General features: G+C 42.1%; 1 protein-coding gene across 1 annotated transcript; it reads left to right on the top strand.

Moving 5' to 3' along the window:
* gabrd (gamma-aminobutyric acid type A receptor subunit delta) lies at positions 1 to 25,308 on the top strand. Its single transcript, XM_037104737.1, has 9 exons — positions 1 to 529; positions 14,814 to 14,929; positions 17,550 to 17,617; positions 19,200 to 19,420; positions 20,670 to 20,752; positions 20,853 to 20,990; positions 21,495 to 21,650; positions 22,282 to 22,493; positions 24,250 to 25,308. Exons 1-9 carry the CDS (start codon positions 462 to 464, stop codon positions 24,571 to 24,573), a joined length of 1,386 nt encoding a protein of 461 aa, XP_036960632.1. The 5' UTR covers positions 1 to 461; the 3' UTR covers positions 24,574 to 25,308.
* Positions 25,309 to 26,717: the final 1,409 nt, after the last annotated feature.

The following is a 26,717-nucleotide window of genomic DNA, read 5'->3' as shown; positions in this document are numbered from 1 at the left end:
CTCTCTGTGTGTGTGTGTGTGTGTGTGTGTGTGTGTGTGTGTGTGTGTTGCTAGAGGACAGGCGGCGGCGGCAGCAGCGGCGGTGGATCGGCTCGTTTGTTTGCGGTCGACGCGGGGAGTTTGGCTTCTCCTCGGCGCGCTCTTCTTCTTCTTGTGCGCTCCTGGACGCGGAGGACTCGGGGAGGAAGCGATCATGGGTCCATCATCTTCAGCATCATCTTCAGCAGCATCAGCACCAGCACTACCACCAGCAGCAGCAGCAGCAGCAGCAGCAGCGCACTTTACTTTCTTCTCTTCTCGGCGGCGCCGGATCACGACGAGAGCGCACTAAAATAAAACTCCCTTGGCTTTTGATTTTTTTTTTTGGTTTTTTGTTTTCTTTCTTTTGTTTTTTACGCATTTCGTTCGGGGAAACTTTTCTTCTTTTTACCAGTCAGTTATTCATCGCACAGAGTGTGGAAATGGAAGTCCCAACTTTCCTGCTGTCGAGTCTTGCCCTGCTCTTCGTCGGAGGGGATATTTTCACCAGGTGAGATAGATCAGCCTTTTCACTTCTTTCAGGTGCGCTCCGGCAAAAAAAAAAAAAAAAAAGGAATAATGCCAGGGGTAAACCAAAAGTTGGATGAACCATAAACCTGAAGTGAGAAAAAGAATAAGCATCACGAGGACTGTGTTGTAATAACCTAATATTCACATGAATGATAATCACGCGGCAGCCAGCAAGCAATGTAATCATAATGCTTTTACTTAAAAATAACCATTAATCACATCTCATACGTCGGTTTGACCCTCCTCGCCTCCCACCACTTATTGATATGAACGCTGAGTGTATTGGATTGACTGTTCGCGGCTTTGCCCTCTGCATCCTTACATAAAAAAACACTTCTCCACCTCCCCCGAGTCAAAGTCTGCTCTCCCTACTCTGCTTTATCTCCGGGCGCATCGACCTGATGGCACCATTTACATAATGCATATGCATACAGCAGAGAGGTGGCGTTTTTTTGTTTTGTTTTGTTTTTTTATGATGATGTGGGTGCGTTTGTGTGGGCACAGTGTCACCCACCTCCAGGCCTGATCGATGGGGGGGGGGCTGTTTGGATGAGGACAGACCCACTGACAGGACCGATATGGTCAATTTAAAGGTGCACTGTGTAGTTTTGGGGAAGACATTTTTATCAGAAAAGAATGACCTTTTTTTTTTTTTTTTTTCCTAAATAAACTCTTCCTTTATCATGACTTAATAAACAAACTGACCATAAAGGACAACAACAGTTGGCGGACCCTGCCACCTTCCTAGCTCCAAGCAGTGTCCTGGGGACCTTATTCTGCTCTGAGAGCAGCTTGTTTATTCAGTTTTGGCTATATATATATATCTATATATATATATATATATATATATATATATATATATATATATATATATATATATATACATTTCTGAGTTTGTATATCACCTCCGTATTAATGTAATCATTCAATTTAATTTCCAAAACTAGACAGCGCCTCTTTAAACTAAGTGGCCCCACCTATGTAGATGCTTAATTTGAGAAGCTGAAGAGAAGTATTTGAATCACATGAATATTCCATTGAATTTGTCTCAAAAGCACATATTTAGCTAAAACGAGTCTAACTGATCATATTATACTGCAAGGTGAGATTGAGATTAGAGCGCAATGCAGAGCCGACCATCTTGAGGGCACGAACATCTCAAACCCAGTGCCATTTTAAGTGTTTTCGCAGTCGTCGCGTTGAATTTGAATCCAGCCCCGACCTCTGACTGTCACTAGCTTTGTCAAGATTACGAACGGCCCTCGTGCACATGACTTCCCCGAATACAAACTGCATGCTTATTTCTGTCAGGTGAGTTTTAGAGCTTTAAACTTCATGTTTACGTTTTCATCGGAGGTCTGAGACGCATTGATCTGCGTGCAGTCTGAATGCCTTCATGCCCTCGTCAGTAAGCTTCCACGAGCATCTGGTTTTCGCAGGATAACCAAGATTGACTACTGAGCCCCAGTTTCCCCAAAGCCCATGTGCTGGCAAGTGCCTCCACTGAAAAGGGCAAAGGGTGAAGCTGCTTAAGCTTTGGGTGAAATTTGGGCAAATCTCCTCTATTGTCCCTCTTGGCTGATCACCAGTAGAGGGAGTAATAGCTATTGTAATTGGATTTGCCTGCCTCTAGTCACTGCTGTTATTATTATTTTGTTCTCAGCACAATGCAGAGTGTAGGCTTTTTCTTGCACCTCATTATGTGTCAGCTCTCTCTCTCTCTCTCTCTCTCTCTCTCTCTCTCTCACACACACACACACACGCACACACACACACACACACACACACACACACACTCTCAGGCTTGCACACACACATTCCCTGCTTGCCTTTGGTGGTTGAAAGTTGCTGCTTCCTCTCCTCCCCTCCCCTCCCGCCTCTGAGCAGACTTACTCCGGTTCTCTTTTTAGCTCCTCGTTTATCCATTTCACAAAAGTTGCTTAGCTAAGTTATGCCTCGCCACCTTTAGTGTGGCGACAATTTCACAGCTATTCTTTCCAGCTTAAGTGCCACTTACCCTTCACTTCAGCAAACACAGTGCGCCCAATTGATAGTGTAATACGCGTTGCAGAGACAACAAGGACTGGGGTATGAAACACCGAAGCCTGGTTAAGGGAAGGTGTGCACGGAATATAGAACACGCAACGCATTGTACACGGACCGGATTGCTCTCGGTTACAAATGTTTCCAAAAAGCAACGAGTCTCATTAGTTGTTTAAACCCCAGTGAGTGATGATAAAATGATGAAAGCGTTCAGTAGATCAGTAGATATCAAAAATAAAGACAGTCGTTCAATAAATTTCTTTATGTCAACAAATCCAGTGAGACGATCAAAACACACACAGATCGATCTAACAAAGCTAAGGCTGTGTAGCTTATTCCTCTCTATTGTCCAGAAACGACTCCTGTACACACAGTCCTGATGCTGTAAATACATATCAACGCACCAAATATGTATTAATACACTGAAGAAAATAGTCCCCGGCATAAGCTAAATATTTACAATAATTACTATTGTGCCCAGTTGTCTTTGATTGCAGGAAGTGAAATAAAGCAGCCTAGTCAGTGGCTCTATGCTGGTAAGTCCGATGCCAGTTGGACGGGCTAGTTAGATAAGCTTTACACTGAACTTTCCCTCTGGAGAACAAAGGTCACGTCCAGTTAATGACCAAGAATGGTGTGTAAGTAAGTGGATGTATGTAAAATATTTTACAAGATGGAATGTAGCTATTTAACTTTAGTATGCTTATTAAGTAAAATCTTTTCCTGAACCCAACCAAGTAGTTTTGGTTTCTAGACCTAACCAAGTTTGGTAATGTTAATAACCATCCTACAGTTGTAATACATAAACAGTCAGTTAGCAGTCTTTATTTTGAAAGTTTAACTGAACATTGCATATTTTGTATTATTACTAACTTGACCGCAGAGCCCTGATGCTTGAAGGGTCTGTAGAGCGTCATAATTTGAAGCTCATTGATGAAGCTGCCATATTAGGTATTATACCTTCAGTAGGAACCAGTGAGATTGCAGTGTAGAGTGACAGTACGGGGGTAGGAAGGTGTTGAAAAAGAAAAGCACAGATGATATAAATGATGTTATTGACAGCTCTGTTGATGGAGGTGCAGCTGTTATAATTGTTACTAGTCTCACCTGTGTCTTTTCTGCTATGACATGTCAAAATGTCCGTCAGACTGAGGGCCAAGATTTTATAAGATTTTCTAAATTAAACGACTGCTTCTTCTTTGAGCTTTTCTCTCATGAGCCAATTCTAACTCATTTGCAGCAAAAACATTTAAAAAAAATGCAATGTGGTGCATTTTTTTATTTTATTTTTTTACAGTAGTTTTGTAATCTCATCACGCAAACACTTCCTGCAGTGGCATGACAACAGAAGTCATCCAGTGGTTTTCCAGTGGTGTGCTTTTATTTTATTTTATTTTTATTTATTTTATTTTGCATGAAGCGTTGAGTCTGAAATATATTTACCATCAGCCCCTTTAGCTAAAATTAAATACTGGCAGTTAAGTCAAAGTTATGCCATTGACAATTCTACATTGTGTATCATATCATATTCACATTCACATGTTTATGACCTGACTTTCATACTGGAAGGTAGAGGTGATGGTGGTGGAGTTACCAGCAAGATGGCTGCCAGTTTCCAGTGGTGTTTGTGGTGACAAAACATGATCGTTTTTCTAACCCTAACCAAGTGGTTTGTGAAACTCAACCACAATCACAGCACTGTAACAACATAAAACATAACCCAAACGAAACGTAGAGTTACAACATTAAGAAATCAATAATTTACACCTGTCCATTGCTGCCAGCATTTGTTCTCACGACTGGGCTCTTACAATTTATTTGGCTCGTTTTGCGGCAGATCAGTCCACAGTGAGGCTGCTGTCTGGTTGGTACAGGTAAGAACAGGGGTAGTGGATTAAATAAATAAAAAAAAAACAGCACAGACTCCCATGTCCTGCATGAAGTCAAACATCGCCTCACCATCACGATGACGCAGCTTTGTCGACGATGTCCGCATCTGACCTCTTTGAGCAGAGTCTTAGTGTTGTGGGTCAGAGCGGTTACCAACAGCTGAGCGGAACAGAAACGGGACGTTACAGTATCTCACAAGTCATCTTTAAAGCTTAATGTGTCAATGTGACACCAAAGAAATCTGGATTAAACTAAGATAATACCAAGAATTATAGCCAAAACAGCTTCAATAGATAAAATACCAAATACAAATCTGTCCAACTGTATGATTCATTTCACAAGACGGGCAAAAATATCCAATCAGAATGTTTCAGCTATTCACAAATACATTCAGAGGAGCACTGACGACATTTTGTTTTATGCGCACGAACAAGATAGCATGACAACAGGACAGCGAATGTGGATGTATGATAGTTTATCAAGATGTGACGCAGCAGGGTTTAACTCCATCATTTCGTGATCCTTCCGGTCCGTGCCACGCTTGTCCTTAAACCTGCACTGAAGTGACACAGTGCTCCTGAGTAATCTGTATCAGGGGCTGAGTCAGCGGACAAATCCCTCCCTATAGCGTCCAGAGAGCACATCTCCCAATAACACAGTGATTTGATCGTGTTCCACTGGCTGCGTGAACCGGCTCCAAAGCCCAGCTCAGCTCTGGCAGCAGGCTGAGGTGGTGCAGGGACACTTCATGCTTCCACTAAAAGCCTCCCACTCAGTTTAAGGTGACGCACCACACATAAACAGAGAAGGGTGTATTCCAATAATTCGGCTGTGTGATCTGTCCAACATGCGCAGTAATATTCAAACTGCCAAAGAGATATGAATTCACCGGTTTGGGATTTCTGTGAATACGCAAAAGAACCTCTTGAATTCCTCTGAGAGCGCGTCCAGTCTCACATCCACATCTACCACGTAGTGTAAATATTGTATCGTGGAGACGCGCCATTTTGACAGAACTATTGCTCTGACTTATTGATGCCGTCAGTAAACACAACATATTTTTTTTTGACTGTGGTGAGCACAATGTGAAATAAAAAAGCAAAAAGTAAAATACTATTCAAATGTCCAGCAGCTAAATTTGGCAAACAGTTCCCATAAAACTACAGTAAAATACTGTGTATCGTCCCTGTAAACATTCTTTGTACTTTTATGGTAAAATTTTGGTAGAATGACACATTTTCATCACATAATAGCAACTTGAAGGTTGTTATCTTTGAGAAGATGTAATTATGTTATTTTACAGAGTTATTCAATCAAGCTACAACACGTGCCAGCCATATACCTTGAGTATACTTTTACAGCATGTGTATTCAAAAAGGTACATTTCCCTAATTTTGCAGTTATATTCTCTTTTTCTTTCATGTAAATGTCTGTTAACCTTTAATTTTTTTTTTTTTTTTACAGCATATGGCCCAACAGAAACTTAAACTTGGTTGGGTAATCATTCTAAAATTGAAAGTTAATAGACACATGACATGTGAATTCCCCTTTTTAGGAACCAAACTGTCACCAAACAATCAGTAAATAAACAATTCAATATTTCCCCATCACAGTGTAATTCCTATATATTTGGAAAAGGCTTGGATATAATACTTAGATCTCAGCAGCAGTTTTGATAATCAGAATAATTAAAGCCGTTTCAAAGTGTATAATTTATAGTGTCTAGACAAACAATTATACATTTATAATGAACTCATCGCATGCGCCCAAAGTCAAACCTATGTCTCCAAATTGCTCATTTTGTCTGGTCAAGAGTGAAAAAACCTAGAGCGAGTTCAGTTTACAATAAAAGAAGCTGGCACCACCACCAGTGACATGACAATTCAAAGACTGACGCACGTTCTGTCGCCTGAATAAATGAACTGATCAGAAGTAAGTAAGTACGAGTAATGCGTCCCCTTCAGTTATTAAATTATTCAGTTAATTCAGCAGCGTGTTGTTTTCCCTTCCCTTTAAAGTAGCGCTCCAAACACAACTGGCCTAAAAAGCTACGGGACCAATCACAGGTCATTTCCTCTGGCACAGAAGAAGAAGAAGAAGACAGTCATAGATTATAGTGTAGAGTATAATAAAAGACAAACTGCTATTTGGACACCAGCTCATGAAAACATTTCCTCCGCGCTCTGCAGTTCATCCCAACATGACGCTCGTACTGCACGTCATGTAATGAGAGCTATTCAAGGACAAGTGTCACCTGATTAGAATGTGGAGAAGCAGAGGACGCTCGCCGACCCGAGCGTGAGCCCCGCAGCACTTTCCACTCTGATAAGGAGGAACGTGCTCTACGCTCACTCTTCTCCACAAGCAGCTCTGTCCCGCGCAGCATGTTTACTTCATGTACCACGCTTCCTCTGTAGATGTCCCAGTGTTTATCAGGGTGGGATAATGGCCCCGTGTTTAGAGGAGACCATCCTATAAATAGAGGATCAAGGACTTTCACACTGCTTAAGTGTCCTTGAGCAAGACACAGCTGCTCGGCTGCAGCTTATCTCTGACCTCCCTGCAGAATGTGTGTGTGTATGTGTGTGTATGTGTGTATGTGTGTGTGTGTGTGTGTGTGTGTGTGTGTGTGTGTGTGTGGGGGGGGGGGAGACAACGACGTGATGCAGTCGCAGTAAAGTTAATGATTAAGATTTACAGCAATTCACTGGTGTCACTCATTCCTGTACAAGACGTCTGCAAAGGCAAAGACTTGTTTTAGAGGCTGAATCAAAAGGATCCCTGATTTGCAAAACACAAAGGGCCCGTCCTACAGGAGGAAGCTCAGGACTCCATCTGCACGAGTTCTGGGGTGGATTTGATCCACTGTGTGATGACAGGAGGACGTTCAGATGTCCACTGTAAAGAATGCATCACAGTGAACAGAGTCACTTTAAACATCTGTCAGCATCCTCACAATACAAAGTTGTTCCCCAGTGAGCTTTAAAGCCTCCTTCCCCTCTGACAAGTTTTCAGAAATGTGTTTAGAATATTCATTTGGCTGAGGATAGATGGTTGATAAAACTTAAGAGAAATTGAATGGATAGTTTTAAAGACAATTTGTATTGTGGTTACATTCGATCAAAACTAGTATTAGCCAGTGTGGGAAATAACTGGTAATTATGTCTAAGCTTTTGTTGCACCACACAATAGTATCAATTAGTTAATTTTACTCAATGAGAGCAAAAAACAAAACAAAAACAAAACAAAAAAAAACCCCAAATAAGTATTAATACATATCACTAGTACACTACTTGTAATATGATGTGTCCATGATATCCTGATGTCTGGTTCCTAGTATTGGTCAAGATCCAAAAGTGCTGCATCCTATCTCCTGTCTTTGAGGCTTTTAAAAAAGTTGTTGTTTCCAAACAAAGGCCACATTAACCCCGATGACATCATCTGGGTCATTTTCTTATTATATCCATTATATCGGTAAAGGGAAAGATCGTCGCCATGGGTTAATAGTCAAGATTGAAAAGACAAGATATGACTTCTCTATTATTTTATAATAATCCCTAACCTTAAAGGATGAATTCATCCAAAAATGAAAATTCAGTTATTATCTACTCATCTCTGTGCCGATGTTTCAACAAAACATTTCTGGAGCTTCACAGCAAAACAGCGTTGCAGCATTCTCCTTAACAACTGAAGCAGATGGGGACCTGTTTTAAAATGTGAAATAACAACTGAAAAAAACCCCAGCATCAAAACAGCTCCATACAGCTCATCTCTCAATCCAGAAGTCTCCATACAGTTCCGAGAGCCCAACTTTATTTGAGCAAAACTTTCCTCACACTCTCTCTACGAGCAGAAATCTTCGCTGTAGCTGTTAAGCTAAATGTGGAGGCTCGACAACGCATCGAGGGTGTGAGCCTTTTAAAATCCATTCGGGGCGTTAGGAGACTTGAATTACATGAATACCTGTCCGGAGCCATTGTGTGTTTTTGACGTATTTCAGCTGTCAAATTGCCAAGTCCCCATCTACTTCAGTTGTTAAGCTGCATTGATGTTTTGCTGTGAAGCCCATCTTCTTCGTTAACTGTGTTTTTTAACCGTGGCTCTAGTTGACCAAATCTATCATGACAGTCAGGTTTCTAACCCAGGTCTACAGTATCAATGTCCTGTGCTTTATGCACTCTCCGCAATAACTTCATCATGACCTCTGCGGTGCAATAATTAGCTCTTCTTTGCTTTTAAAAAGATTGTCAGTTATGTTAATCATGCCGTTTTCCCTACAGCACACTTAAACATGCATTCACTTCCCCCTCATCTTCTCACACATTTTCCTTCTTGCTCATATGAAAATGAGAGGGATAGGCGGAAGATGGGAGATAAATAAATGATGAAATGTGTGCTGCATCACATTACATTCATTTGGCCGGGGCTTTTTTTTTTTTTTTTTTTTTTTTTCAAGGCAACTTACAAAAAGTGCATTCAAACCACGTAGGAGTAGGAGCGAGATATCATCCAAAACTTGGAGTGTTTTGTCTAAATAAATAAATAAAAGCGTGTTCAGTGCAGCACAAGCGCTCAGCAAGGATTTCTTTTTTTTTGTTTGTTGTCGAGTGCCGACAAAGGCGAGCGACCACGGGGACTCTCAGGGGTGGAGGAGGGCAGGGAGTGGATCAGGGTGAACGCCTCAACTTTGAGGTGGCAGTTTGATCGGGTTATGAGCTGCAACAGAGAGCCAGTGTGGTGAACAGGGTGAAGGGTAGTGCGGTAAAAATTGAGGACCAGTATCAGGTGGGCAGCGCTGTTCTGGATTAGCGGCGGAGGGTACACACAGGTCCGGCGAGGATTAGATTGCAGTAGGCACGGTCTGTTATCACCATGTTGGTGTTGGTCCTCAGCCCAGTCACAAGAATAACATGTTGGCGGTTTACATTTCTGCCAACCACTGATAAGTATTTTTTTTTTTCACGTTATAGGCTACGTATATGCATACATATTGCCATTTCTACAGCAGGTCTCATATCGCTTACAGTTTACATGTTTATGACCTGACCTTCGTATCGGCAGTTGGAGGGGAACACGATGGAGCTGAGCGAGAGGGCTGTTGAGCCAGTGACTGCAGACTCTGTTACAACTTTGTGTGAAGTGTGGAACCACTGGCTATTTTTGATGAGGAACCGCAGTGTTTCACAGTGTCACACCACTGGACACTATGTATCTATGTCACTTGTAACCAGTGCCAGTGCTATTTAATATTTAACTGTTGCGTAAATACTAGTATTTTTTTACACTGCACTGTTTGCACTGTCACTGTTTACAGTCCCAACAAAGTGCCTCACTTATTTCCATGCAGTGAGTAGAGGATGCAACCTGATTCTTTTTTATCTCGTTTCTAGTTGAACTTGTTTTCTCATTCTTCTTATCTTCTTCACTTTTGCTGCTGGTCTCAGATCTACCAAACGAAACAAAAAAGTATCGTCTGTCCCATAAAGAAATGGTAAATTTCGGCATAGCCGTGAATTAAAATTGACAACTTTTATTAATTTTCACCGGGGTGTGTAATCTAAGTTGTTCCAGGACAATTATTGCAACTGACCAAATCCCGTAATTTTTATTTTTATTTTTTTGTAACGCCATAGCTGTGCGTCTTAGACAGAAAGACCAGAAATATACACACATGCAATATAACACAAGATGTGTTTGTTTTCACCCAGACCGTGATCTTTTCCTAGACCTGACCAAGTAGTTTTATCGCCGAAACACAACCAAACTGCCACAGAGAGATGGGGGAAAAAAAATTGAAATAATAAGTCGACTAAGTCTCAAATAAATTCCCCCCTTCGTCGACATCGAGTGTAATGTTGTGGCAGCACATGATGACGATGGCTGATCAGTCGTTGCCGTGGATCTAGTGGTGGAGGAAGCCCTGTGATGTGACGAGGGAAATCAAGGCGGGACCTGAGTAAAAGAAAAGAGCCAGTAAAAGATAAATATGAAGCAAAATTAAAATGCACTTCCAATTCATCTTACCAAGCGACACTATTCAGCTATAAACTAAGAACTGTTTAGCTTTATTTCCGTTCTTGTGGCACATCTAATGAAGTTAGAGCGCTGATGTAGTAACAGAAAAATGTGCATCCCTGAATTGAAAACTATTATTCATTACTGTCTGTTATTTATTACAGCCGCTTATTGAGCAGCTGCCTGTGGATGTGAACCACTTATTTATGTTTTATCATGATTTATTCAAACTGATTTTTAATTCCTTCCCTCCAACGCTGCTCATCTCGCGTCGACGCCAATAAAACAAATTAAACAGTGAGTCACAGAGTTAGGATCAGGGGTGGGGCCCGCACGCTGCTCGCGTTCAGGTAGCCGCCGTTGTCAGGATATAAAACTAATTGGGCTTGTTAGTGCGTGCTGCACATAACGTTTGGGGGAAAAAAAAGACGTCATAAATTTGCAGGAGGCTGCTGCTCTTTGTCTCCCCCCCCCGTCTCCTCTCCCCATCTGTTTAATGTTAGCTCATAAACAGACGCGTGCCGATCCGAGGCCTCGGGGGAGACGTTCAGCCAGAGAGGGAAGTACAGGAGTAAGGGGGAGCGTCTGGAAGTGTGCACACACTCTGTCTCTCGACTGTTTGTCAGAGATGGAGGGGTGAGAAAACAGAGTGGTGGGAGTGTTTCATGAAGCTCCATAGAGAAATACAGCACTTTAATATGCCTTTTTTTTTTTTTTTCCTGTGGAGGGCTGCATGCCAGCTTCTGCGGGCGTAAAAATGCTAATTCAGGTCAGGAAGACCAAAAAGTTCTTCCGAGAGTCAGAGAAAGTCCGATCTGCTCTGTAGAGAGGAGCGTTTAATTAAAGGTACAGTCTGTGACATTTTGAATGAGTGTCTGTTTTCGCTCGCTCGCAGCAGTTATTGATCATGAGACAAAATGGGGTGCAAGATTCGGTCAGTCAGTGTTCGGCGTGTGCTTGGTGGCACGGACTGAAGATCTCTCGGTGCACAGGAAGTGACACGCTGCAGACACACTTAAAATAAAACAGAGAGGCTGTGTGTGTGTGCTGAAGAAGAGAAGATCACCTCCACGCAGTCAAAATTCATTTACATCCAGGAAAATAGACTCCTGTGATATAAAGGGGGTAAAGCGTTACATGATCTGTAACTATAAATACAGTTCATACTCGAATCATTCGTGACTGTTGTGGGAAGCTGCCTGGAATCCGGGCCTTTTAAAGCTAAAGCCAATCAGGAGGCATCTATGAAATCGCAGTAGACCCATGAATCTGATCACCATACGCAGCAAATCCCTGAATATTAATGCTAAGTTACAATATCGGGACAGTTACAGTTGGATTTGTCCCCAGCAGACACGCACTATGTCTCGTCCCCCCCTGCGCTGTTTGACCTTGACGTGTTAATGGATTTCTTGAAGGAAAAGCTCTTTATTTCCAGATTTAGAAAGTGCCAATTAGCGGCAAAAAATCCAGTAGTCACATAGTGATTAATGAATTCACTCGGTGCTCCCATTTATTTCCGACGTGACAGTGATTGCCCGACTAAAAATACATCTGCCGCGACGGAATGGATTCACCAAGGAGCCGTTAATGACACGGCAGAAACACTGTATTTGGTTTTCTGATATTTTTAACATTTTGCCGTAGACGGGCAGACATTTTCTCCTCACGCGCTGTTTTCCTGTGGCGGTCAGTTCTCCTTGTCGCGGTGGGTGTCGCAGTTTGCTCTCCGGGGAGTCGACTTCCCCCTCAAATGTCAGCCTCGTCTCAAAGGTCACCAAGTGGCTTTGCATTGTTGGTCAACAACAACGCCTTCGATCAAGCATGCGTGCACCCTGTTTCCCCTGTCGGTGCCTCGCCCAGCCTTTGTAACTTTGAATGACAGTGACACATTTAACGTTATTCTATTTATTTGTCGTGCATCAGTCAGCTCCTCCAGCTCTGGATGACAGCATTGCCTCGAAAATCAGATTCTGGACGACAGCGTTCAGAATAAAGGCACTCGTGGATGAAGCTCTGCCTGTGCTGAATGACAGCATGTTCTTGGAACGACAGCGTTTGACTGACTCGGCTTGGAGATCTACAGTGTATCTGCATGGTATCTGTGTATCTGCATGTTATCTGTGCACACGCTCGCCGTTTTAGAATGCAAAACTGCCACCTGGTGGTATCTGAGCTGTGCTGCTCTTGTTCAGTCCTACAACCCTGCTCAGTGGCTGTCAGTGTGGGCCCAGAGGGCTCCAGGGGCCCAAGGAGAGGCCTTTTATACCTGTGAATGGTTTTAATTTCACCAGCATTCCCTTCTCTGAGAGGCTACAGGGACGGGGATAGCACAAAGGCCGCTTGAATCGAAGGTGTCACTTTCCCAATTTACATAATTTGTTCTGGATGAAAGTGTTATTAAATGGGGATTTGTAGTCTCACAAAAAACGATTTCCACTAAAAATAAAAGTGTCTGGAGGCTCGTGGACCGGGGCACAGCATGATGCTCAGCCTGCGCTGTGTGACATCTGAAGCCACCCTGGTAGATTTGGATGCTGTCAGCCTCCTTGCGGACCATTACGCACACACTGTGGAGACACGAGTAAAAAAAACAAAACAAAACAAAACAAAACACACGATGGCCTTCTTATGCTAATACCAGTGCAGGATGCAGCTGATGGCTGATACTCTCTGCTAAAGTGCAACATCACAGATCATTTTCATGCAACAGTCCTCAACAAATGAGTTTGTTAATGATAACGCATCACAATCCAATTCTCTATTTGAATTATTGGAGAACACATTTGAACAAATCAAAGAAGACACTAAATTACTTTGAATTATAGATATATAAAAAACACAAGACTAATTATGTTTTATTAATGAATTAAAACATGAAGTTTCAAGGGTAAGAATAAAAAAGAGCCTGCTTTATCTTACTCAAAATCTCTGAATATTTCATAAGACAGACTGCATATTTGTGTCCAGATTTCTTACTGTTGCTGTCAGTATAGGAGGCTCAGTGGGATCTCCAAACTGTCTAAAATTAGAGTGTAACATCTGAAATATGTTGTACATTCTCGCTCATATATCACAGTATTCAAAAACACACACAACTTCTAACTTTGGATTATGAATATTTGTCTGACGATGATCCTCCAGTTTCAGGTCACTACACACCTGAAAATAAAATTGATTTGTAATATTTTTGATTTCCTTAGATTTCAGAACACGGAGCCAACATTAAAGCATCATTACATAGACACTGCTGTTTGGTGCCCATTGAGACACCGCTGGTGTGAATACAAATCGCAGCTCTGTTGCAATCTGTCATAACAATGTTATGTGTTGAAAAAATGTGTTGAAGTAAACACGTATGTAACGCTGTGATCCTACCCTCCCACTGAAGTTACACAGTGCAGAGACAAGTGATGGAGAGACCATTCACCCTGTTGCAAGACACTGTTCCGTCAACATGATTTTGAATTTGATATGTTAAGGTGAAAAGTGACATAATGTTGCTTTAAATAATAGAATATAACTGGATGTCATACTCATATTTAAAGCTGCAGTAATCTAAAATTTGAAAGAACAATGGTTTAAATGACTGTGTGTAATGTCAAAGGGGGGCGTAGACACAAATTCCCCTGACAACTAACACCAACTATATAATTCCCTTATGTTCTTTGCAGCATTTTAGCCTCTTTTAGCTCATTGTTTTGGTGTAATTGACATTGCTTCATCAACCTTTTTTTTTTTTTTTTTTTTTTTAGCAGGATCCAGACTTTTCAACAAAAAGCTGCTGTAAACCAAGTGTTAGTGACTAGCTGCTGAGCACAGTATTAAAAAGCTATAGAGACTTTTTTTCAGGAGATGGTGGCGACCAAAACAGAGGTAAAAACAGAATCAATATTGCACTTGGAGGATGGAAACATGACTTAAAATAAATACTTGATGTAACAGGTTTTGCCATTAAACTTTATAAAGGTGATAATGCGTCATTGTTGTGTTTCCAGATGGTTCTGCTGCCCCCTAGTGGCCAAAAAATGACAAATTGATAACTCTGGATTCATGACTTTTTTTTTTTCACCTGAAGATAATTGTCACAGGCACTAGAAATGTTGAAGAAACCCTTTCTTTCACAGCGTGTGCTAACATTTTCTTCCCTCAACCAGAATTTGGATCAACTGCTAACATTATCTCACATTTCTAGGTTTGTCTTTGTACGTTTGTGTTGCTTACTGTATCTGAGGCTCCGCCAGACATTCCTGTGGAGACATTGTGTGACTGGACGACCGCTGAAGGCTCCTGTGTTTGCTGTTTGTCTCCTTTAGGGCCATGCTGAGTGACATTGGGGACTATGTAGGTACAGACATTGAGATATCCTGGTTACCTAATCTGGATGATTTAATGAAGGGCTATGCCAGAAATTTTCGCCCTGGGATAGGAGGTGAGTATGAGATCTACTGCTCGTGGCATTGGATTGCATTTCACCTCCTCACATTTACAGCCATCCTTAGCATCACTCACCCCAGTGCAGCAACGTGGATGTTTGCATTTCATTATCCAGTTCCATTATCCCGAGAGATGTCTTTGTTTTTTTTTTTTTTGGTTTTTTGTTTTTTCTTGTCCGACAGTCGAACAAAGCTGTACTTAGCCTCTGTCAATACAAGCTTTGACTCTTCAGTAAGGTCAATAATTTGTTCAGGACACACACCCCTCCCAAAAAACAACACTGTTCAGGTGAAGAGTAGCTTTGCTGAGAGGATTATCGAGGACGGTGCCCCTTCAAGGACGGGTGGTGCAAACAATGCGCACCGCCCTGGAGACTTTGCTAAGAATGGCTGCAAGATGTGAAACATCCAATGACCACAGCGATAGATTTCTCAATCTCACAGCTTAACTCAGCTGAGCAAAAGGTGAAAATGCGGAGCGGGTGCACCGCTGTCGCCACACACACGCCGCCCCGTGGACCACACGCCTACACGGAACTATCATGACAAAGCATCATGTGGTGACTGCATTCCTATCGATGTGCCATTATAGTGACCACTGAGGAATCACGTCTGCTATTTGGAGTAATTCCCTTCATTCAACACGCGTCCCACAGCCCTCTCAGTGAGGAGTCATGCTTGTGTCATTAAGCATCAAATAAATACACAAATAAAAAAAAAAAAAAATGGATTCATGAATTTGTTTCGCATCTTGAAAATGGGATAGCATTCACAAATATGACTTTGCACTCAAGACAAGTGAAATGACTGATACATCTTTTGTTGTGGAGCAATCCAAGAGAATCCACATGAATGGAGTGACCGGAAAATGAGTTTAAAAAACAATTATCTTGGTTTAGAATGTACAGATAATATTTTTCAATAATGATATGCTTTCATGGGAGACATACAGTGAAATACATCACATTTTTACAAACAGAAAACTATATTTGCAAACCAAATAATTAGTTTGTGCTGTAAGTTCTTTGTCTCTGTATGACATTTTATTCTTAAAAACTTTTTTTTAAAATTGACATTAATTAACATTGCATTATGTTAATTTTGCAAATGCTTTTGTCCAAGTTGACTGACTGCACCGTTAAACTGTATGCCTCCCAAAAAACCAAGAGTCTGCAGCTGTAAATAGATAAAACTAAACTCTCTCTTGGGCTCCGTAACTATCAGAAATAGCCAGCATGATTTCTAGAGTGCAAAACATGTTTGTGGATGTTATTTGCAAATGCAACTTTATTGCGTTTGTAAGGTATTCAACACATTTGTGAATCTTTTTGCATTTGTGTAATGTCCACGTCATTTATTTGAAGCTTTAATGCCGCAGTAACAAAAGTATCGTTATGACAATAATATCCAATGAAAACACATTAATAACAAGAATAACATACCTCCGCCAAGGCACAGCCGTCAGTTTTAATTCATTTCAGCCCAACCTTAACTGCTTAGCCGTTATTTAAGGTCACCATACCCAGGATCCACACATCAAATTGTACTCACTCATAGATACCAGCTACCGAAATAGGCCTGACTTTTTTCCATCAGGATTATTCCCAGATAAATTAACTAAATAGATATAAAAACACCCTATTTTGCAATGTTAAATAAAGCTAGAAAAGATTCCTGGATCTGTACCAAAAGTTAATGAGGTCTATTCTGGTCTGAGACCCCTCCTCAATCCAAGTTTCATAGAAGTCTGTTCAGTCATTTTTGTGCAATCCTTTTCACAAACCAACCAACCAACAAACGGACGTGGGTGATCACACAACCTCCTTGGCGGAGGTAATTAATAGGCCATAAATGCTTTTATGAATACTGTGTCTGTTACAGATGTATTATTAATCAGTGCACCTCCACTGGAGAATACTCTGTAAAAACACGCTTTACATCGCATCAGGTGGAGCCCTCTAAACTCTCCCCCTGCTGACCTTGGGTGACGATAAATGTGCCATTGTAAATCACCTCACACTATACATCAAGCGCATGACCAGTAGAATATGATTTGCCCCAGAACTGCGAGGGGGAAGGTGTTGAATGGTGGGGAATGGTAATGTATGATTCCTTAATGTTCAGTATAAATAGCCTTTCTGCTCTGCATCAGTGAGCTCCCCTGTAGTCTCTGCCCTCCAGCATCCGATCACAGAGGCACACTCCATGCTAATCATATGGCAAACTGTTGAGTGAAAAGTGCTACAGTGTGTGCGTGCGTGTGTGTGTGTGTGTGTGTGTGTGTGTGTGTGTGTGGACGTTGGCAGAAGCTCTCTCTGTGCGAGTCCGTGAAAGCCCAGCGCTGTTTATGAATGCCCACAGTGTGATGTGCCACTTAGCATGGTTAAACTGGATAATGCTTAATCTCTATGCACTGTAGGAGTGTTTGAGACGTGGGAGGATGGTGGGTGGGAGGGAAACAGATGGGTGATGGAGTGACTGGGAGGGACTGATGGATTCAGAACGAGCAGAGAAAGTGTGTGCTTGTGTGTGTGTGTGTGTGTGTGTGTGTGTGTGTGTGTTCAAAATAGGGACGGGGGCTGGCTTGCTGTCTTTTCTCACTTGTCCCCCCGGCAGGTCCACCAGTGAACGTGGCCATGGCGATCGAAGTGGCCAGCATTGACCACATCTCTGAAGCCAACATGGTAAAGTCTACAGCTCGTCCTCCCTTTCTTTATATTCTCCATCATCCCTCAACTTGACTCTCGCGCTGCAAAGATCAAAGATTTGCGATTTGCATAATCCTGATTTATCCCACTTGAGGGTGTGAAAGTACTCAGTAAGAACATGTGTGACACACTGGCTGAGTTGTTAGATAATTTGATACTTTCATGGGCTCAGTGCAGTGAGAACCAAATCTAGTGAGAAGGCTTGCATAATGCGTGTGGCAAACAAATACATCTCTCTCTCGCTTCAACACTTACAAGTAAGCACTGCATTTAAGGCTTCCCGAAGCTGAAAAACAGGGATTCAACAGGTTTCTGTTAATCGATTGATCAATAGATCGATACAAATGTCAACAGAATCGGCATTTATGGGAGTTATTAAAGAACTTTACATGTTGATGTTAAATATACCAAGAACTGGAACAGCTTGATGGTTGTTTCTGACAATAACTATACAGATTTTAGATGTTAAAGGAGCAATACATATGATGTATGTTGAATCTTTTAAAAAAGTGTATGTTCATTTGAATATATGGCATTTTTGATATTATGATGTCTATGTATTGTGTTGCAGAAATACCTACTGAGGTTAGCATCATAAAAGATATGCATAATTATATAAATATTACTTTTCATTTCCTTGTGACAAGGTCAGGTAAGTTTATTTACATAGCACATTTCATAAACAGAGGCAACTCAAAATGCTGTCCATAACAATATACATTCAGAAACATACAAGGTAGACAGAACATGAAATATGACCATATACAAAACGAATAATACAAATGAATATATAGATCTATTTTAAAAATCAGACTTTAGAAAAAATGGTCAATGCGCAGTAGAGGCCATGAAAACCATGTCTTTCTATAGCTCCAACTCTGAATCCTACACTTCCCATAATGCAACATTTTGAGTTGACAAAACACCTACAGAGCCATTTAAGATAGTTGATGTACATGGTGAATAGTACTTTCCAGGCAAAGAGTTGAACTTCACGTCAGTTTGATATGACAGGTGCAAAATGTAAGAACTTCATGTAAAAACATTCAAAAATTACATAAAAATTATCAACAGAATGTGAAGAAATAACAGTTTTGACATCAAGACATCTGTGTATAACGTTGAAGAGATATCTACTGAAGTTAGCATGCTAACCAGCTAGCCTTGGCCCATTCCTGTCCAAAGCAACTGTGTTACCGGTGTAAGACCAACATACCCCTGGTGCTTCAAATCCCAGGAGTAGTCCCGAATGCTAGCTGAACAGCTACCTGAGCTAACTAGCTAATGGTAGCTACAGTTAGCATCAGTTAGCGGGTGCTCTGCTGAAATGCTGTCCCCTGTTTGTTCGGTCAGTTGGCCAGTTCTTACATATTGCACCTTTAAACCAAACATAAAAAATAAAAAAAATGTGAAATAAAAACAATTCTTGATTCAAAGAGTGTTGAGGAAAAGAATACAGATTCCCAGTTTGTCCTAATGCTGAGTTACATTTTCTCTCAGCAAAGCTTGTTTCCCTGTGCCAGTGACTCAGCCTTCATGTTTGTGTTGTTCCTGGCAGGAATACACCATGACCGTGTTCCTGCGGCAGAGCTGGCACGATGACCGCCTGTCCTACAATCACACCAACAAGACGCTGGGGCTGGACAGTAGATTTGTGGACAAGCTGTGGCTTCCCGACACTTTCATCGTCAACGCCAAATCCGCTTGGTTCCACGATGTCACCGTGGAGAACAAGCTGATCCGTCTGCAGCCCAACGGAGTCATTCTATACAGCAGCAGGTAGGAGCCAGCACATTATAGTCTTCACGAGTCAGACGGTCAGACGACCAGTGAGCACCAGCGCTCTGATGTCTCATGACCTCTTTCCTCTATATGAGTAATTTATTTCGGAGAAACCTCAGATATTTTTGGAGCGCAGACGTCTCTTCTTTGTTGTCTTTGGGAATGAAAATCCCTCATGGTCCAAAACATGATCTGAGAGTGAACTGTTTTCTCTCTGGTAACTTCACAAGATAAAAAAAGATGTCTGAGATTTGGTCTGATGTGCTTGTACAAGAGTGTTGCAAGAGAGAAGGCGGCAAAGGAAAACTGAAAGGTGAAGGTAAAGTAGATCAAATCAGTCATCAAAACAGCTATTTGGGTGTTGCTGTCGGTATGACATTGGACTGCTATGATAAAAAACAGTCCTCCAGCTTAAATGGCAAACTAGGTCCTTTGTCACTGCAATCGAAAAAAAAAAAATGATATAGGTTTTCTCATCTGCTGCTGTTGGATAAGATTGTTAGCCACTGCCTCCCCAAACTGCTACAAATGAGGATTTATATGACTGTTTTCTGATGTGTCACCTCTGCTGTTGAAGGTCCCATATAATGCTAATTTTTCGGTCGATACTTGACATTTTTCTCATACCGCCTGCTGCAGCAGCACCTCTATCCACCCTCGGTCTGATCGCTCTTTTTTTTTTTTTTTTTTTTTACCTCCAGTCTATTTAATGGGAGTGAATATTGGACCTACATTTGTCAGGCAGACGGGCTGACTCCAGGTGAATTATAATGTTGCCCCGTCTCTGCTGAACGTGTACATCAGAAACTGTTTGCGGGAAAGGCTAGTGCTGAGTTAGCAGCTTATTTTTGCTTCCACAAAGTTGCCACAAACAAACAAACAAACAAACAAACAAACAAACAAACAAACAAACAAACAGGTTAGATCATCAGGTCATCACATTGAAAACAGCTCCAATAAGTGACACCAGCAATTTTCCCACAGTTTTGGGAGACTGCTGGAGTCACCAGGAGGATTTAGTAAAACATGTTGATCCAATGATGCATAAGAGACAACTGTAATTAGATATGGGATGGATCGGATTCTGACACTGACGTAGTTCACGATACCAAACCGACTGAATCGACACTTGAATCGATCCAAGTTCCAAAGTCACAACATTAAAGGAGTTGCTACAGCTACGGGCTGTGTCCAATATAGCCATGGTATACATTTGGCTGTGATTACCTATGCTGTCTTGCTATAGGATCACTTCGACTGTGGCGTGTGATATGGACCTGACCAAGTACCCCATGGATGAACAGGAGTGTATGCTGGACCTGGAAAGCTGTAAGATGACTGAATTTTAGATAACAGAGGTTCTACATATAAATCTTTGTTTGTTGAGCCTCTAAAACAACTAACCCATTTTTTTTTTCTTTCACTTCAGACGGTTACTCCTCAGAGGACATTGTGTATCACTGGTCGGAGAGCCAGAGACACATCCACGGCCTGGACAAACTGGAGCTCTCCCAGTTCACCATCACTGACTACCGGTTTGTCACTGAGATGATGAACTTCAAATCTGGTGAGCATCCATCTCGTTTTCCTCCATTTTTCCCAGTCGTCTGGGTCGCTGCCAGCATGGCCTGTTTGAAAGAGCCCATGCATGTGACTTGAGTGTTTCGTGCATTCTGTACTGTTTTTTAAGGGTTTTTTTTTTGGACTTGGCTCGCCTCTTGTATCAGACAACTGCAGATTCTTTTTGAAGCAAGATGTTTTTTTGTTTTTTTTTTTATAACTGCAGACACTGGGGGTTATATTCTATGCATTGAAGGAATGGATGAAATCAGGCTTGCAGCTGAGCCAGGCAGGAGGTTTAAGAGATGATAGGAGTGTTGCTGCTGGGAAAACGTAGCCCTCAATACTACTTGACGCCTTACATCTTGAAGCTTTGCCACCAGGGGCACAAGTGAGCCGGCAGACGCTCCATGAGATCAGTGTCTGTGAAGAACAATTGGATCCTTTCATAATGGATAATTAGCTCCTTCAGCAAAGCAATTAAACACAGTGTCTGTTTTCTGCTTCCCAGCGGGACGGTTTCCGCGACTCAGCCTTCGCTTCGAGCTGAGACGCAATCGAGGCGTCTACATCATCCAGTCATACATGCCGTCGATATTGCTGGTTGCCATGTCCTGGGTTTCTTTTTGGATCAGCCAATCAGCGGTCCCTGCTCGTGTATCCTTAGGTGGGTATTACTTTAATGAAGTCTGTGTTTATATGATTGAACACCAACTTTGGTTTTAGTGCCCCCCCCCTTTATATAGAGAGACAAATGAATCACACAGAACCAGTCTGACAGTTTTGCTATTTGTATTTTTGGTTTTATTTGCAATCTGTCAGAGGGAGCTTTTGCTATAAATGGACGTTTTGTCCTGAAGGTGACACCAGAGGAAAGCTTATTAAATGTCCAAAGTTGAAAAGGTTCATCCCCTGAGGAACATTACAGCCTCAGTGAATTTCATGGCAACAGGCCCATTATTGATATTTAATGTGAAGAAGTGGGCATTTGGCCAGATGTCACTGAGACAGACTGCATAGTGTCACCAAGGCCAGCAAAACAATATCAGCCAGCAAGTGCCGTTTTCTCCCAGTATTGTGAGATTAATGTAGTTTACTCTCGACCTTGGACAGTCATGGACAGTGATATCATGATAGTGGCCTTAGACATAACTGTCCTGTCAAAAACACAAGTGGACACATTTTGATTGTGACCTGATGACGAGTCAGGGGATCATTAAATCACTTACAGTTGGTCCCGAGGGAGACATGGATTTCCTTCCGTAATGACTTCACTGTTGCCTGTGTCCTTGTCACAGGGATCACGACCGTTCTCACCATGACCACCCTGATGGTAAGCGCCCGCTCCTCCCTGCCTCGAGCGTCGGCCATCAAGGCGCTGGACGTCTACTTCTGGATCTGCTACGTGTTTGTTTTCGCGGCGCTCATCGAGTACGCCTTTGCTCACTACAACGCCGACTACCGACTCAAAGAGAAGGCCAAGGTGAAGGCCAACAAGCTCAGCTCTGAGGTGAGGAAACCAGCCCATCATGTACTCCAATCAGCAGGTAACAATGTGTGGCTCCGGGGGGGTTGGTGGTGTTGTGAGTAATGAGCCTGCCTTTCAACATGGAACTGGGTGTTGACAAGGATCCATCCCACTGACCTTCAGCAACACAGTGAATCTCTACAGAGCATAAAAACTGGACGATTCCCCTTCAGGGAGTAATGGTGATTGTTATCGTACTGACTGTTGCCTTTGTGGTTGATAAACATCGCACTGAGGTCCACCTTCGGAATGGGATATGCTGACATGATGGTATTTTTTTTTTTTACCCCCTCCATAAATTTAACTTTCAAATGAATTAGAAAATGTCAAGCAAAAAACAGTCACACGCTGCCAATGCTGGAAAAAAAAGAGGGCGAAGATGTGAAAAGATGAGAGAAGTGTGCAAATTGGAATCTCACGGCAGAGTGACTGAGAATGTGTGGAGAGCCAGTAGGAACTGTCAATGTGAGTCAAACTACAATGACTGTAAAAACGTACTGCTGTTGTGGCGACATCCCAAGATTTGATAAACCAGAGTTTTCTATAAAAGTCAAGACTCGAGGAACTTCAGTTTCATCTGCATGTTCGGAGCAGCTCCATTCAGTCCTGTAATGTTTCATTAACGTTAAAAATACCTAACTGTCCGTGGCTCAAGTTAAAAATGTAGCAAATAAACTCAACGCATCCTGCCTCATTAGTAGTGATTACCACATTATTACATATTAAGTATTAAGTGTTGCCAGTGCACAGAACCCTATTGTGCAGACAAAACTCTGTCCACAGACTAATACAACCGCTACGCTACATCAGACAGGAATGATTGGAACCGGGTGGCAGTGATCCACAGCTTGAATGACTGGGGAGGGGGGCGGGGTTTGTTTAGTCAGTGGCCCCTTTCCTACTTCCTACCTCCCTAGTTCCCGCCCACTTTACTGGACCACGCCCGTTCTCAAACTCGGCCTTCGTTTTGAGCATAACCAACAGGTGTCTCCAGGACCATATTTTGCCAGGACACCCGCAAACACAGGGTCACAAATTGAAAACACCAAGACGGAGTGCAAAGTGATCCAGTTACACAGTGCACAGAATGCAAGAGATGCTTTAATGAAAAGTATACAGTGTTTCACTGTTGAATGTTTTGGGACATTTAATGAAGGAAAAAGTGAAATATTGAATTGATTGAATTATTTTCATTGCAAAACGGACAGTTCTGTGAAATACTTGTTAAAGATTCTCGATGGTGACAGACAGTGCCATAACATACTTACTCGTCAATCCGGCATGTACTGTGTTATTGTGAAGAAAGCTTTATTTAGTACCCAGCTGCGGTGGTATACTGCCCACTTGTGGCAAAAAAAACAACATGCAGAGACTTAATGTGGCCCATAATGATGGCATTTTACATTTTCAAGGAGACATAATGCTAGCCAAATGTTTATAAGTGTTGGTGTGCCTACAGTACCTGCTCCACTATAATAAAACATATTAGATTACCTCTAATTCGTCATCCTATTCTTCCTTTTATTTACAGTTATTTGAATTTGTATATATTGTCTGTTGTTTTGAGTGTGCAGTGGACCTCTGTGTCCTGAATAGAGTTGATATCTTATCTAACACAATGTGGCAGATGGGCTTACTGTTACCTGATCTGTGGAATATGTGACGCTGAATGACTCATAACTGTATTTCCAAACCTCAGAAAGTGCTTACGTGTGCGTCTCTCTCTGTCTCCCTACAGTCCATTGTGAAGAACGGCAAACAGGCCATGGTTCTGTTTTCCCTGTCGGTCACCGGCATGAACCAGAGCGTGATGATCTCAAACCGCCAGGGGCGGACCCAGCGCTCCAGCAGCGAAATCCCAGGGGAGGGCGCCGGCGAGGAGCCTGAGCCAAGAAGGAGAAGGTCCAGGCAGACGGAGGAGGCCAAGGAGGAGAAGAAATGCTGTTCCAAGTGCGTCTGCAAGCCCATCGATGCTGACACCATCGACATCTACGCCAGGGCTGTGTTCCCTTTCACTTTCGCCGTGGTGAACGTGATCTACTGGGTGGCGTACACCATGTGAGGAAGAGGCAGCAGTTCTGTACGAATGGGCTGCCATCCAGGACTGTATATAAGAAACTGCTGGAGCTGTGCCACTTCAATGCTGGCCGACTGGCGCAGCTGAAATATACTGCAGGCCTCAGTTAAAAAAACAAACTTCAGATGAAATGAAGTGTTACGGCCTGTGATTATGGAAGTATGCTAATTGATGGAAGTAGTTATGAGTTTTGAAAGTATTAACGGACTTCATATATTTAGATACAGACACAGAGACTCGTGTAAAGGCAAGGGACTGTGTTGCCTGCTGGAGGTTCACACACACAGTGAACAGTTTCACACGTCACCCTGTTATATGAACTGGACACAGGACGCAAACCATCCCGCTTGAGTACCTGCAGCACCGACCACACGCTCCCATCTCGCAAACACAAATAAGCATAGTTAGCTTAACTAACTCAAAGCCACAATCTGGAGTGAACCGCCTGTTATCTCGAAAAAAGCAAAAAAAGCGCCGCCCAAACCACAGGATAACAAGATGAGGTGTACTACTATTCTGCATGGCTGATAACTCCCCCTCCTCCCCCCCTGCCATCACCACTGCCACCCCCCCTCCCTTCCTCCTCTCTGTCCTTTGGTCCTCCACCCATTTTTCTTTTTCGATTCATTTTTTCTTTTCTTTTTTTTGTTCGGGGCACTGTCTGGAGTGTCTTATCTCCTTCTGCCAGTTCTGCCTGTTTCCTCACCATTAAAGGACTTCCTCCACTACCTGTGTGTGTGTGTGTGTGTGTCTCTCTCTCTCTCCTGGCTTCAAATGGGGACAAACCTAAAACCCAAGCAGTTGTTTGGTGTGATTAAAACTACAAACAGATGTGGAAATCCTGTCTGGCAGATCCAACTTCGTCAAGGTATAATCACATGAAAAAGATAATAGATGCAGTGAGTATTCTCAAAAAAAAGGTTCTTATTTAAGAGATTATGAATAATTGACTTGTATGTCCAGCGGACAGAGGTCAAGAATTGTGCTCTATAAATAATTTCAGACTCTTGTCTGTCCTTTGGCTGAACTTGGAAATTGATTTCAGGACACTTAGGGATGAGATGGCTTTCAACATAACAAAATTGCCTCCCAAGATAAATCATGGCATTCTTATTTGATCTTTTAAGGTTAAACAAATACGGTTTAAATCTTTAAAATCCCATGTGCAGGATTTTTTGGCATCTAGTGGTGAGGTTGCGGATTACAACCAACTGAATACCCCTCATCTCACAGTTCCCTACAGGAAAAACATGCTGGTGCTCTGTGGAAGAGGACCCCGCTTCCTCTGTAGTTATAAAAAGCTCATTCTTCTGTAACAAAAAACTAACCATTCTTAGTTTTAGGTGATTTAACGTTCATTAAAACATAATTATGAACATTATATTCCATTTCTGCTCAAAGATCTCCTACAGAACTGACCTTCAATAAGAGGATATTGTACTGTTCCTTAAACACGTTTGAAAATCTAAAGCTATATCCAACAAAAATATGGGTGTATTGCCATTTAAGGAAAAACATATCTAAAGTTCGCCCTGAGGGAGCACTGGGGAAGACCTGATGAAGCAGCCAAAGCATAGAGGTGAGGACGATCTGATAGTGAGATTGTGAGACTTCCTGTGTACAAGTGGAAAAGTTTTCCTTTATGGCGTCTCCAGAGAAAAGGTCAGGGGTGCATCAGAAACATTTAGATTCCCTCACATCCACATCAAGGAAACATTAACAATCACTGTAAATAGCGTCGAGGGCTGTTTAGTCATTAAGATAGATTGTCAAGGACCAATTTGTCGGTAAGAGGAAAATCCAGACAAACAAAATTCTCCACATGCCCTTCCTCTTTGCATATTCATAATTCAAAGCTGCGAGATACTGTGTTTTTTTTTTAGCTCGAGTTGAAACACTTTTAGCTTTCACTGACGTGCTCACCTCAGTTCACAGCACACAGAGCAAACACATCCAGTTACAACCTAGTACCTTTAGTACAATTTTAAGGTACCTGAGCTTGGACTATTTCTATTTTATACTTCCATTTCACCCCATTGTAGAGGCAGAGTTTGTACTTTTTACTCACCACACTTATCTGATAACTTTAGTTACTTTGTGGATGGTGTACTGCATCAGTGCCAGAGCAG

Source organism: Acanthopagrus latus, chromosome 7, assembly GCF_904848185.1.
Source record: "Acanthopagrus latus isolate v.2019 chromosome 7, fAcaLat1.1, whole genome shotgun sequence".
Classification (NCBI taxonomy): Eukaryota; Metazoa; Chordata; class Actinopteri; order Spariformes; family Sparidae; genus Acanthopagrus; species Acanthopagrus latus.
This window is presented reverse-complemented; position numbering and strand designations above follow the sequence as displayed.

Bases quoted from the DNA above. Each gene is read 5' to 3' on its own strand.
- gabrd (XM_037104737.1), top strand. From the start codon at position 462: ATGGAAGTCCCAACTTTCCTGCTGTCGAGTCTTGCCCTGCTCTTCGTC. The intron at 21,651-22,281 runs GTGGGTATTACT...TCCTTGTCACAG, and splicing joins CCCTGCTCGTGTATCCTTAG to GGATCACGACCGTTCTCACC. The intron at 22,494-24,249 runs GTGAGGAAACCA...GTCTCCCTACAG, and splicing joins CCAACAAGCTCAGCTCTGAG to TCCATTGTGAAGAACGGCAA.